We start from the raw sequence: 14781 nt of genomic DNA, 5'->3' as shown, positions 1-14781 counted from the left end.
TGGAATTTTGAACTTGATGCCCCAAAATCTTTTTGATTTCTCATTCGAGAACTACTAGCTTTAGCTCTGGAACTGAATCATTTCCTCAGTTAACTTGCCAAGGAACGTCAGAATCTTCAGTTCAGAAGTCAAGATACAGACTTTCAGAGAAGAGCAATTATGTGCCTTCTTTTATTCCAGAGTCGAGAATAATTATTCATTTTATTTTTTTCTTTTCTAGTTTTAATCTTTTGACATGTTGGTACAGTAGAAAACTTCCATTCTCTTTATCAGCAGCTCCAAAAGAGAAGGAATAACTTAACAGCTGAACCACACACACACGCACATATATACATGTAGTGTAAAGTCTAAACTGACCAGCAAAAACTTTATTCATCAGCAAAAAGTTTGTGCTGGCCGCAATATTTACAATCTACAAGCTACAGTCCTTGAAAATCTAAAATTCTTCCAAAAAATTGTAACATAGATTTTGCATCATCTGCACAACTCTCTTTACACCAAAAATCGAAATTTAAAATACAATTCATCTTAAATTTTTGTAGGAACTACTATTATCTTCAAAACGTCTGTTATTACCTTATATTTTTTAATCACCTTCAAAGAGAAACAACATCCTCTACCTTTCTTACACCTGCGATGTGACTTGGAAGTAACTTACTCAAGCTAAGGACTCTTGGTGCTCAAAATTACTCAGGCAAAGAACTCAAAAAGAATGTGCAGTATACAACAGTTCATATGCTAAAGGTCTGACGACTATTTTATTCGTAACGCTATTCAAAAGTGATGCAAAGAAACCTACTCAAACTTACTTGCTTAAACAAACTACTTATTTGAAGAACACCCTATGTAACACAATGTTTGCGTCCTAACATCCCATGTGAATGGATTGAATTCTAATCAAGCCTCAGGATGCAACATCATGTTAAAGAATCAAATCACCCAACAAAAGACCAATTGGCAGTAAGTGAAGCAGACACTAAAGTTATCTGTGAACTCTTCTATTTAGCCAGAGAAAATTGTTCCGTTTTTACATATATAAGTACAACAGAATACGACATCCTTGAAGTACGATTTATTTTCCTGCTGAATAAGTCAGCAAGAGTTGATCCAAAGACCACATGTTATTATGGGACCTTGCTAACCAATCACAAATCTTATTTAAGGAAGCAAATTTAATACAGTGGAAAAATCTAGTAAATAAAATTGATGACATGGATTCAAGGTTGCCATAGCTACTGAATACGTCTCTTACGTTACCTATACAGACATGGTAATATATCTGATAAGAGACACATACCACATTTGCTTTATTTCTTTTATCTGAGTGCACAAAGAAATCAGCTTTTTTGTCCATTGGCCAACCCAGCTTAAAACATTTATCGGACCTGCAAAGGAAGAGTAATAAGTCTCTTCTTCCTTAGACTGTAAAAACGAAAAATCGTACAATGCTACACAATTGATTACCAAAAGTATTCATTCAGATCATCATAATTTCTCCATGCTGAATGGCTTGCTGTCCCATTCTGGTTTCTGCTAGATTCCTTTTTCAGCGAAGATAATTCAGATAAAGTGATAAATAACAATACTATGAAACAAATAGCACAAATATAGGAGTTACCTTATGAATGACTTCATAAATAGGGGTCACAACATCCCGCAGGAAAGACTCCTCACCATGGGACACTGGTTGATATGCACCTCCACTTACTGGAAGTACATTGCCAAATAGTATTCCATGCATCTCATGTGCCATCTGATTTTTGAAGTATAAAAGGCACGCAAACACATGAAGGGTAACTGTTTATATAAATAATGTTGCTATTTCTGGAGAAAAAAAAACTGGAGAATAATCTCCCCAATCCATCCAAAATACAGAAGAATTATTGCATTACATGTGTGCAATGTGTATAACATGACTAGACAGTTCGCTATGGAGAAGATGATCGCATCAATCAAGCATCACAAAACTAATCAGATTTCGTGAAGAGGTCACATGGTAACGTTACACATGTTATTACACTGTTCCTCAACGCCCACTTCACCCTTCCAGAAAAAAAAATGAAGTGTCCCTTAAGACTTTTATCTTGGTATGGTATCATGTCAGTTCCTTCAGTGTGTGAGATAGTGCACATGCAAAAGTCGACAAGAGACAACAGAAGCAGTGATTGATGTAAACTGACCAGCAGATTCTAGACAAATCCAGGACTTTTACTGAATATATAGAAAGCAAACTTACATTGTGGAAGATATAGCAAAGGCATTCTGGCATAAATCGTATATTTGAAGCTTCCCCCCATATAAGAAGATAAAGGCCAATGTAAAGAAGCTCCAACTGTTGCTTGTCACAACCCGGTGGAAACCTGCAACACAAGACGTAAAGCCAAGCAAGAGAAAATCACTTCCAGTCCCTTTTTTATAAGCCAAGCATTTGGCCATGAAATTTCAAATACAACTTGAAGTTGTATTTGGAATTTGGAAAGCACCCAAAACCTTGTTCACTTTTTTCACTTTTACTATATTTTTCTTTTTCAAATTATACCCTAAATTATTATTTTTTATAAAAATAACCTCATTTAGATTATATTTCATGTTTTTTTAGGAAAATTTACACTCGAACAACCAAATATTATTTGCAAAAATTATAACCAAAAACAACTCCAACTTCAAAAATTTCAAATAAAGTGAAAAAATATTTACAATAGTATGCAATAGCTCATATATGATATATGAGATCTAATCTATGACATTATGTGACTATCTACTTGAGATATTACTATTTTACAAATTTGATTGTATATTTCATGTAAATTAGTAATGCTGGGTGATTTTTCTAGTTTTTAGAAATTGGGGGTGTAAATCATATTTAGAAAAAGTACATTCAAAATCCAAAATATTCTTCGCAAAAAGTATGGCCAAACACAACTTCAATTTCAAAAATTCCAAATAAAGTGAAATTGTTTTGGTATGCATGGCCAAACACGTAAATATTTTTAATTATAAAATTTTGAATTAAAGTACTTTCTATGTAATTTCTAAGTATGTAAATTTAACATCAAAACGAATAAAGAACTGAGGTTCATATTTACACCAACAATGAGCAAGTTCAAGTTCAAAATCAGTACACTGCTTCATTCTCTTTGGGATGGAAGGAGTAATATATTTTTTCATTTTAATAATTTAAACATATTTGACGTATTCTAAAAGGTTGTTCTTGTAAATTTTTTTTAATTTTTTTTAATTTTTTTTGAATTTTATTTTTTTAATTTAAACATATTTGACGTATTCTAAAAGGTTGTTCTTGTAATTTCATGATCACTACTTGGCTCACCTGAGGTTTGTTGGACAGTGCAAATATTTGTACCATGATTCATAGTTTTTGAATATTTTATCCTTCAGCTGCTTAACTGTATAGCTGTCCAACTGCAAAAATGTTCTCTTGTACTCAATTTTCAAGAGAAAAATGACAAAAGGGTTGTTTGCTAAGCAGACAAAATAAAGAGAGATTTATATGCATATTTGATCAAACTAGTGTAATTATCAAATGAGCAGATACAGTTACCTCATTATAATTTGCATCATCATCCACACTCTTGTTTCTTATATCCATGTTTGCAAGTAGCAATATTAAGTGCTCCCTCTGATTTGCCACATTTGCTTTCTTGATTCCGATAAATCAGCAGTAATATGGAGTTAGGAATCTCAACTATCAGCATGTTGAAGGATATGTACTAGAAGCAAATTGAAAAAAAATGCTAAATGCCACATCCTTGTTTGAAAGCATCAGAAATAGTACCAGAATGCAATTGACAGAACCAAGGCAAACTCAAGGAGATAGCTTCCCATAGGGTGGTACATGCATTCCTGAATGCCAAGGTCTGCCATAACATGTCTCACAGCACTCCTAAGTGTGATGCAACAGAAATTAAAAGACAATCACAGGACTAGCAGGTGGTTTTCTTTCAACAAGGGAGACTTGCAAAGTGTAGGATTTCATCAAGGAAGTGTTTAAAGTACCTTAGAAGTTCATAGGGACTCATGAATTTATGTAAGTGTGTAGGTTTCACATGTATTTGGTGAACACTTCAGTAAACAAATAACTAAATGAGATCAGATATGCTTTACATGTTTGAGAAAAAAAATCGCATTCATAAGTTCTGATCATTTCACACTGGATGGCACACGTGCTTCATACAATTTGTTGATGACAAAAGAAAATAACTTTATAAGCAGAATTAAACATGCTGGAGTGTTCTTCAACAAAGATTTGTCATGGACCTTGAACGCATTACTATCATCATACAGGCAAGGGAAGATCCAGGAAGCTATGCATATTAAATAAAGATACTTCCGCAGAATTATGCAGGAAATGGGTTCCAAACAAGTGGTACTCATAAGTCATAATAAGAAGCCGGGAAGTGGTGGGTTTCAGAAAGGTGGTAGTTAAAATGCAAACATGGTTCAACAAAACAGACTTCAGATACATGATTTTTTTAAAGTGGAATGAGTTCAAACAGAAGGGAGTGATCTTTCAGGGCCAGCCCAATCTCATATTCTAGGAAATTCAGTTAGTACTCCTTCCACTCAACTTTGACCTTCAACTCCCAAAATGGTGACACCAAAATCTCATTAACCTGACTCTGCTGTTTTAAGACAATAAACTTTCACAATGAAAATTTACACTAGCGAAGAGCTGAAATGAACATTAACTATTCATCCAGTGTCACTTTTTGTACAACACATTGTACCCTTTCAGAACTTGAAATTTTGTTGGTGCGGATGAAAAATTGTGCGTACAGAACACTGCAACAGTTTATGGCCACTTAAGCATGTTGCCTTACATATGACAATAAGTTCTGGAACACGTGCGTGGAGAGTCGTGATCAGTATATTTTACCTGGAAGCCAAAGGCTGAAGCAAGCCATTCGAGTATATCATTGACTGACTTATCCTTGTCATCAGGCATTCTGAGAACCGGAAGATTATTCATATTTCTTATAGCTCGAAGAGCAGCCTTGATCTGATCAAGAAAGAGAATTACATCAATCTTTTCTGTGATGAAAATGAGATACAGAAGTCCTATATAATCATGCAAAAGGAGCATTCCAGCAAATGAAACTGAGATTAAAGCAATTTTTTGTATAACCTCAGGCAGTTCCATTATCGCTGGTTTGACCCCAGCAGCATAAATAGGAAGAATGTTGTAGTGCTCATAGTAGTCTCTTTTCTCTTCGACATCTTTGGCATATCTTTTTGTCTGTGAAAACGAAGATACTAGACCTTAAAGTTCCCAAAGAGGAATAAGTACTGGAAAATTCCAAGGACTACATAAGAACACAAATAAAACCTCATCTTCCACTTTTGAAGAGGGTACCACTGTCCTCAGCACATCATATAGTACACTTGCAATTTGATAGATCTTAGCCATCTCCTCTCTAATAATGCAAAGTCAACCAGTAATTAAATGAACAAAGGTAGGCCAATGACAAAAGAAATACAAGAAGGCCATGAAATTCAGGTTGAAATCTTACGGTTTCTTTGTTTGATGGCCATCTCTGATATTTTCCTCATAGAAGTTCTGGTAAAATTTCTGAATTTCTCTAGGATCATTTCTTGCAAGTTGAGGTTCAGTTTCTTCTTCTTCCTACAATCAACAAAAAGGGTACAAAGGTTACGTCATGCTAATCATTGAGAGATTGATCTCAAAGCTTAACCCTAAAAACGTAAAACAATTAAAACATGAAAATGAACTACTTATTTACAGAAATAACGAAGATGGGTAATGTCAAACAAACATATCAAATGGAAGATAGTTGTCACAATGACAGAGTCTTGACATCTAAACAAGAAACAGGAAGAAACATGTTTTAACCCCGAGGATGAAGTAGCATGTCCTCCAGAGAGTGAACACCACTAAAAGGAAAGAAATTATTTTTGGTACACGTTGAGGCCATATCCCAACCTACTGGGAAATCAGTTGAATAGTGCAGATACTGGCTAAAATGTGAAATAATTCCATAAATACGTTTTAGAGGGAACCTATTGTAAAACCCAGAGATATAGTCCTCTACAAAGAATCTGCTTAAGTCACTCCTCCATGTCAACTTGTGGAAAGTCCTCCCATCTATGGCTATACCAAACAGCATGCACCAGAATACACTTAAGAAGGAACTTTTATAAGAAATATAAAACCACAAAGCTTTAACTTGCATATGATGTTCCTACCCTTTCAAGTCTATGTAACAGGTATGTCTTGAATTGACGAACGCCGCGCCCACTTGATGTTGGATCCATCCTATGAGCCTTTTCGAAAGCATGGAAACGACCTAATTTAAAAATATAAAAACAGGAAAAGAAACAAGAGGAAGAGTAAATAGAATGTCAATGAAGACAACTAGTGGCACCAAGTAAAGACAAGAGAGCATAAAAGACAATTGACTTCTTCTCAACATATTACTTAATTAAGGTCTATTTGTGCTATATGACTAATAATGACACTGCATCTTTTTTAAATAAAACCTAGAGATCTCCAGTATTAATGATACATATTTCACATATCTAGTCCCAGTCAAACGAAACCTAAGAAAGCATTCACGCCCTCAGCAAAAGTTTCCAACATAAACAGTAAACAATCTGGTTGAGCACAGGAGTCATGGACAGTACATAAATTTATTTAAGAGTCTCTAAAGTAATATATAGAGATCATCTTATGATTCTTAAAGTATAGCAACTTTGAGGTGATTTTCATACAGATTACAATAAAAGTGTGTTAGAGATTTGATCAAGGCCACAATGCCAAATTGTTTTAATGTTTTGCCCTCCCTCATAAGCCCCTACTTTTGTGTTCCTCATAAAGAATTTTAACTTGGAAAAACATTATTATACCTCTCTATAAATACAGTTTCAGAAAGAAAAAAAATGGAGTTCTATAAAAGACAAGAGACATGTGTGTCTCATCTGGATGAAAGGATATTGACTTGTTGGTAACAATGTCCTCATTGTTCAGGAACTTTAAGATTAAATGCACCTCTAATTTGAGCTTCCAAACATAGGAGCATAAAAAGTCTTCCTTCTTTTTTTTCTCCAGACAAGTGATTCATAAGAGACATTATTGTTTACATTTTGGGCTTCATTTGAAAAAGAACACATAACAACTCCTCCCAGATAGCCGATGCTCAATCTAGTCGTTACTGGTCCTAATCATTTTACTGGACTCAAAGTAGATGGAATACAAGCTAGGTATTCTTTAATGATATTTACCACTAAATTCCCTTCTTCTTCTTTTTTGATAAGGTAAATATGATATTATTTACCACTAATTCAAACATCACATTAAGTTTTCTTCTGCTCCTTCCAAGGCGTAAAAGTTAGTTTTGCTTTCAGCAGAATTATGCATGTTAGTTAAACTATGTGATCGTAGCTTTGGTATGACTGCAATTCAACAAAATAAAATCCTAACGAATAGAATCAAGCCCGTTCATCCCATAGGTCAAAACACTAATGTACATCTTCAGAATTCCACATCATGTAAAGTTGCTTAAAATACTTGCTATACCTACTACGTGTGTTTATTATAGTTAAATAGAGAAAATAACTATATGGGAGAGTTCTTTATAATCATTGTGCCTCAAATCACCAATTACTCATCCAATAGATATTATGAGGTCCATATACATTGGTTGATTTCAGATATAACCTAAACGACTTTCCATGTTCATTTTAACTTGACCGACAGAAAGATTCAAAATATCCTCTTATTGGTCATATAACTACAAAACCAAGAAAAGATTAAACACTAGGTATCACTTCATATCTGCCTACACCTTAGTGGTGTGGGTAGAGTTACTAGTACTTATGCTGGTGGGAGGTAGTAAGGTATCACTGGACTGGTCGAGATAGATCAAGCTGGGCAGACACAATCATACAAAAAAAAGTGAAATCTTTATCCAAATCTCAAAATTTAAAAAAATAAATAAGGACTTGATATTAAATATAAACTCAGAAAATATAATTTTAGCTTATACCTATTGATTCAAAATCTAAGTTAAGTTAACAACGACGACATATCCAGTGTAATCACACAAATGGAGTCTCGTAAAGGTAGATTGTACGCATACCTCATCATAACATAAACTTTAAAAAAAAAAAAGATAAAATCTTGTAGCTATTCTTACATAGATAAGCAACTCTAGGATTCTGCTTCTCGACTTCATTAGCAACACGAAGAATAGGAGCAATAGACGCCAACGTCGACGGCACAAGTTCACTGTCCAATGAATTCTGATCTTCTCCAGCAGCAGGGTCTACCATAGTGGGTGCTTTAGAAACCCTCCTAGACGCAGTTCTAGGTGGGCCCACACCCCCTTCAGCCTTCGTCCCACTGGTACTCGCCATAATTTACAACAAAACCAAACTAGGGTTTTTTTCCCCAAATCCTCTGGTTGTTTGAAATACATACTCATTTATATATTAGTATTACTTAATGTGTTTGTCTTGTGGAGATACTTTGGATGGAACTTTAGCTTTTGATTACTCTATGAGCAAGAAAAGAATGTGATGTGACAGACTAGTAACAAAGATTTTTGAGCTTCTTCTCTTTTTCGCTTTGGAAAATTTGTTTGTTTGTGGTTTTTTGGGTTTGCTTTATCTTAGCTTTAATGGAGAAATTGTAAAGAAATAGGCAACTTTTTTGAATGAAGAGAGAGAGAAGGCGCACTTTGCTTTGCTTCGCCTATGGGCTTTTGAACAGAGGACCAAAAAAGAGAAACAGAGAGGACCCCATTGAAGAGGAAAGTCCATTGGTGTTTGTACGTTAAATCATTCCCGCGCTCTATTAAAAAAACAGTTACAAGTGAGAAACGAAATAAACTAACAAACACGAGATTGCGGTGGGATGATTGACTAGAGGTTTCGAATTTGAATTTCTGATTATGTAGAAGAAATTATTGGATTTTTGCTCCTATTGGACCATTTGTATCGATGTGCATGAGGATTCTAATTCATGTAGCTCTCGGTTCGAAAATTAAAATAAGAGGCTTGAATTATTTCTTTGGACTCTTTTTCAATTTTGATATATATTGGTTGATTGTATATTTCATTATGGTTCTATGATTTATAAAATCGTTTTTCCTATTTGATCTCTTTGAATTTGCGATGGATTCTATTTATTAAAAAGAATTGATTCAATGCATTTCATATATACTCGTAGGTACTATGCTGGATTTGAATTAGATTTCGAATCAGTCTAATATTGATTGATTGCCTCCATATTATGTTGTGTGACGTCTCAACTTAAGATAAGAAGTCCCACATCGGCAAAACACAAAAAAAATGTTGGGGCATATAAGTAAGCAAGTTTTACCAACTAGTGACGCATTTAAAGTTGTGCGAGCCTAGGCCCAAAGCCGACAATATCACTAGTGGGTTGGGCCGTTACAAATGGTATCAGAGTCACTCATGTGTCAGGTCGGGCAAACCTCAGTACTGAGTCTAGGCAAATCTCATTCGATGGGGCAAACTTCAGCATCGACAAAACTAACGATGGGGCAAACCTCAGCATCTAGAAGTTCCACATCAATAAAACACAGGAGAGATGTTGGGTATGTAACACTTATAAGTAAGCAAGCCTTACCAACTAGTGATGCGTTTTAAAGTCGTGTGGGCCTAGTCCCAGAACAGACAGTATCACCAACGGGTTGAACCGTTACATGTTGTTGCTAACAAATATTGTTTATTTTTTGTTTTGAAACTTTCAAGAGTATTTCATTTCGGTCTTTACTAGCTCGTTGCTTGCTTGTACAAAGAGAATGCTCAAGAAAGCTACTACACTCACAGCGCACTTGCATTACCATCATTATTTTCAGAAATAAATCCTATGTGAATCTAAATCAATGTCACAAGATTAAAAAGTATTTTGATATAATTTTAATTTAAGAATCACAAAATTAATTTTTTTATTTTATTTTTTTAACCTCTATGTTAAATCAACTTAGATTTTCTTTTTTAAAACGGAAGGAGTATTTATTTTAGGCCACGTGTGATTTTAACTTTAGAACCAAACTTTTCTTGGGAAAATGTATTGTGAGTGGAAATTGGAAAGCTTAATTGGGAAGGAAGGTAGTCAAGGTTATTTTATGTTGTTATCATGCTACATTAGCTTAGTAGTAGGTCCATATCGTGACATATATAACACAAAAATAGGATTATTTTGTGCCCCTACTTAAGTTTTGATCCTGATAAAAGAAGTCTAGAAAAAATGAGTCCGCGTTAAAATTGGAAATTTATGAATTTAAATATGACAAGAAGTTATTATGAATGATTTGTGAAGTTCAAATAAATGGGTAAAGACTTGCCACAAGTCCTTTCGAATAAACTATTCATAAATTTTAATAGAATATTAACTTGTCTAAAAAATTTATTGATATATTTTTTATTTTAAAATTGATCTATGTTGGTCAAAATCAATTCCAAGTGACTTCAATCTTAGTATCAAATTTTCTAATATTAATCTCACCAGTTCACAGTATATTAACAATACTCTTTTTCTTTTTTTTATAACAATACCTACTTTATTTTCTTCATTAAGGCTGTTTTCGAAACCCAGTAATAATTAAAGGTGTTTTTTTATTTTCAAGTTTTAGTGGAGAAGGAAGAAGAATGAGAAGGAATTTACACTCATTAGTCACTATAAAAGGCTTGTATGACCACGTGATTTGAAATTATATTGATATAAAGTTAAAAGTTTTATCAATTAAACATGTAATTTAAAACTTTTATGTTGTAATTTTTTCCCCACAAACATGAAAAACTAACAAGCAGTGAAAATTATTATAATTTTGCCAATTATTTCTTATACAATCTCATTTAATGAGCAAATTATAAATCATAAATAAGATACCAAAATATCTTAACGCGTCAAATTAATAAATCACATATCTCCAAGTTTATTTTGCAAATAAATATTTGTGATTAGAAATTCTCAAATACACCTAATTTTATATATAAAGACCACCGATCAACAACAATAGTAAGTCGGTAACTATATATTATTTAATATAATTCTTTTATTATTTCAACAAAATTTAATAATAAGGTCATTTAAATCGATTGTTTCCTTTTTAAGTGAAGTTTTAATATTTAAATGACGCTTAAGTTATAAAACACAGTTGAACGACTTTCTACCCGGGCTAGCATAGTTGAATGATTATAAAAAAAAAAAAAAAAAATGAAAAAGAGGAGTACATACTAATTACCACTAGCGCCTATAGATTTTTTTGTACTGTTAAATATGAACGTACGTTGTGTACAAATAGTGAAGAGATTCTATTAAAGGATTCTTTATTCCTTTTTTTGTGTTCTTCCATTTTACTTAGTAGGCATTTGGCCATGCGATACCATATCACGATATGGTATCGTGAGATGGAATCAGCGTTTGGACATATGATTCCATATTCTCCAAAAACCATGATATGGAATTATATGGTAATTTCATATCATGATTTGAGATATTTTTAATACAAAAATTGATCCACAAGTTTATATTTTGTTAAAACAACCCCATATTTATATCTACTAACCATTTATTTCATATGTAAATAAAATTTATAATCACATCATTACTTTTAAAAATTTATTATTCTCACCAACATATAGTCACTTTAACTCACACCAACCGATCGTTAAAGTGATGAAATATTTATGGTCTATGAGCATGAAAATATAGTTGCGGATGATATTGACCAACAAATGGCACAAAGTAACAATGTTGGTTCGTCTTCTCGATCACATGATCGAGAAATGCAAGTTCAAAGTGAGAAAATTGTTCGTATTATGTGGGAGGATTATATTAAAGACTAGTACACTACAATTTATGTTCAATTTTTTTTAAAATTAAATTAAAGTTAGATGAAACAATTACTTAAGTGGAGAACAAATAGCTTTGTAATAATTTATTATGCGATTTTATAAATTTTTTGTTTATTTGATAAGATTGAAAAAATAATTGGGCTATTTTAATAGTTTTACAACTTATGAGATTTTTATGTTTATGAGAAAATATACAACACAAAAATTTCATATCGCATGTCCAAACAAAACTTCAATTTCATCTCATGATTCCATATCATGATACCATATCATGATACCATATCGCATGGTCAAACGGGCCCTTACTTAAAAAAGTTGTGATAGAAATATGGAGAAATTGGAATTTTGGGCCCATAAAGAATATATATGTACCTAAAATAATAATTCAAAAATTTGTCCTCACAGCTAGAGCCGTCAAAATGGGCTTAGCCCATGGGGCCGGGACGGCCCAACACTACCCGTTATTTGAATAGGATTGGGATAAGATTTTTCACACCCATTTAAAACTAGGGCTTATAAGCCCGGCCCATATAAGTCTTTGGCCCTTGAGGCTTGATCTGGGCAGGGACGGGGTCGGCCCATGGGCCAAAACTTTTTATTCAAGAGTAATTTGCAATAATCTCACTAGTATATAATCTAATAATTTGAATACACACTATGTTGTAATATTATGAATTTTCGTACCCAGATACATGTATCTCGAAATATATGGACTCAAAATTAGGTTAATTTGTTTTAGATACACTCTATCAAAGTAGATTCGCATGTATCTATGATACATATACAAATCTCGCGCCCTCGCCTTCCTCCCATCTTGCTTGTCACTCTCTTATCTCACTTGCATATCTGGTATGCGAGATACATGCTAATTACACTAAATTTTTGTTAGTTTTATTGAAACAACACCATTGTTTGCCATATTTGATTTGAAAAATCTTCTCATTTTCTTGATGTTATAGAATTACAAGTTTGAAAAGAAAAAAAATAAAAAATAAAATAAAAAGAAGGGCTAGCCCTCCCCAGCCCTCGGCCCTTCTAGGGTTGGGTTGGGTTGAGCATTTTCAGGCCCTACCAAATGAAGGGTCATCCCGCCCTAGCCCTTCAAATTCCTTAGCCCGCGAGACTTGGGCTGGGTGGGGCTAGGCCGACCCTTTTTGACAACTCTACTCACAACATAAGTAAAAATAATAATTAATTTTTAATTAATATAAAAAACAAGTAAAAAATAAATAAAGAGAGTATTATATATATATATATATATATATATATATATATATGAGCTAATTTAATTTAACTGGACCTTTCTGCTTTGAATTTAAGACAAATTCAATGAACTTAAAAGCTAAAAATTGTACTCCCTCCATCCACAATTGTTTGTCAGGGTAAAGTCATGCACATCCCTTAAGGAAAATTTAATACAAAGTGTAATTTGACTAATATAACCCTATAATACCAAGAATACCAAAAGTCCACATAACTTTTCAATTGAACTACACTATCATTAAGGGCAAAATTAGAAAAAAGTGACTAATTATTTATTGATTGTTTAAATTAACAATTAATCTTGGACATCTATTTTTAGTATACCTGCCAAACAATTGTGGACGGAGGGAGTATGAAGCTCAATAAAATTGAAAAGTTCGAATTCTTGCTTGCAAAATTATTGAAAAAGTTGGTGAAATCCATGTCACGTGACTACTATTTACTGTTTGTCATGAGTTGCAATTTATTATGTGAAATATATCTGAATTTTAGGCTACATCATTCCATTAGTTTTATTTTACTTGATTTTACACTAAAAAATAATAATTTATTTTAATTTGTCAGTTTTAACGAATCATTTTTTAATTTCTTCTACCGTGGTCTTCTAATACTGTATATCCTTATCATTGAATCTAAGATTGTCAATATAGTCCAAAAACAAATAATCTATATTCAGTTCAAATTTTTATGAAATATCTCAAGATAATTAAAATTGGATTAAATAACACATTCAAGCATGATTGATTCTTAATTTAAATTGATTGATAACTTAACCCAATTTATTCGTAGACTTCAATCTACTTTCTATATATCACCAAATCACTAGTTTGACTCAAATAATTTTTATTGTACTTGGTCGGATTAGGCCAAATCTCGAGTCAAGGCAAATCACAGGCCTCATGTTGGATTCGAGTCTTAGATCAGGATCAGGGCTTGACCGCTAGAGTCTCAGGTTCATGGGTCAGGATCGAGGCTAGAGTCAAGTTGAATATTGGGTTAGTTCTATGTGAGGGGCGAGTATCGCATCAGGATCGGAGTTCAAATCCTATAGGCCAAGGGTGGTCTTGAGTTGGGTGTCGGGTCGGGATCAAATCTCAACTCTCAACTATAGATTGAGGTCGAGTCTCGTGTTCTGAGCAAGGATTGGGTCCCGAAATTCGGGGTTAGGTCTCAATCATTAATCCTCTGTGTTTGTATTTATTATTATTTTATTTGAAAAAAATATTATTATATTTACCCATAGAAGTTAGATATTTTGGTAGTAATATAAACTTTGTATTTTATTTGAAAAAAACATTGTTATATATGTGACCAATGACAAGAAAGTAATAATTATATGATCATCTGTGAAATTTATCGATTTTTTCTATCACAATATGAAAAGAATACTAGAAGGTTATGTATGGTTGTGGTTTTATAGCATGTAATCAAATAAGAATATTCATGAATAACCAAAGACAAATAGCAAAACTCCAACCAACTCTTTTGTTCACAACGGAATTTTTTTTTAATATATTTATTCAGTGGTGTTAAATTAAAATCTTATTAATGGAAAAGTGCTCAAACTTTAATTTAGTGTCGCATTTTGTCAACATATAACCGTTACACGCGTCCTATTTTTCTAAGTTTTTTTATTTATAAATAATAATAATAATA

The 14781-nt window shown here is 33.0% G+C and overlaps 1 protein-coding gene across 1 annotated transcript in view; it reads right to left on the bottom strand.

The window, feature by feature from the left end:
• The window catches only part of LOC125839239 (callose synthase 7-like), a 29819-nt gene extending 21174 nt beyond the window's left edge, over positions 1–8645 (bottom strand). The window contains 12 exon segments of the mRNA XM_049518209.1: positions 1298–1385; positions 1465–1541; positions 1619–1753; positions 2237–2360; positions 3329–3420; positions 3560–3658; positions 4895–5017; positions 5144–5254; positions 5345–5432; positions 5529–5641; positions 6223–6323; positions 8172–8645. Of these exon segments, the coding sequence (XP_049374166.1) occupies positions 1298–1385; positions 1465–1541; positions 1619–1753; positions 2237–2360; positions 3329–3420; positions 3560–3658; positions 4895–5017; positions 5144–5254; positions 5345–5432; positions 5529–5641; positions 6223–6323; positions 8172–8391 (1371 nt within the window). The 5' untranslated portion in view covers positions 8392–8645.
• Between the last annotated feature and the right edge of the window lie 6136 nt (positions 8646–14781).

This window comes from Solanum verrucosum, unplaced genomic scaffold (assembly GCF_900185275.1).
Source record: "Solanum verrucosum unplaced genomic scaffold, falcon-dt-bn FXZP01000170.1, whole genome shotgun sequence".
Classification (NCBI taxonomy): domain Eukaryota; kingdom Viridiplantae; phylum Streptophyta; class Magnoliopsida; order Solanales; family Solanaceae; genus Solanum; species Solanum verrucosum.
The sequence above is the reverse complement of the archived record's forward strand: the minus strand, read 5'-3'. Positions and strand labels throughout refer to the sequence as shown.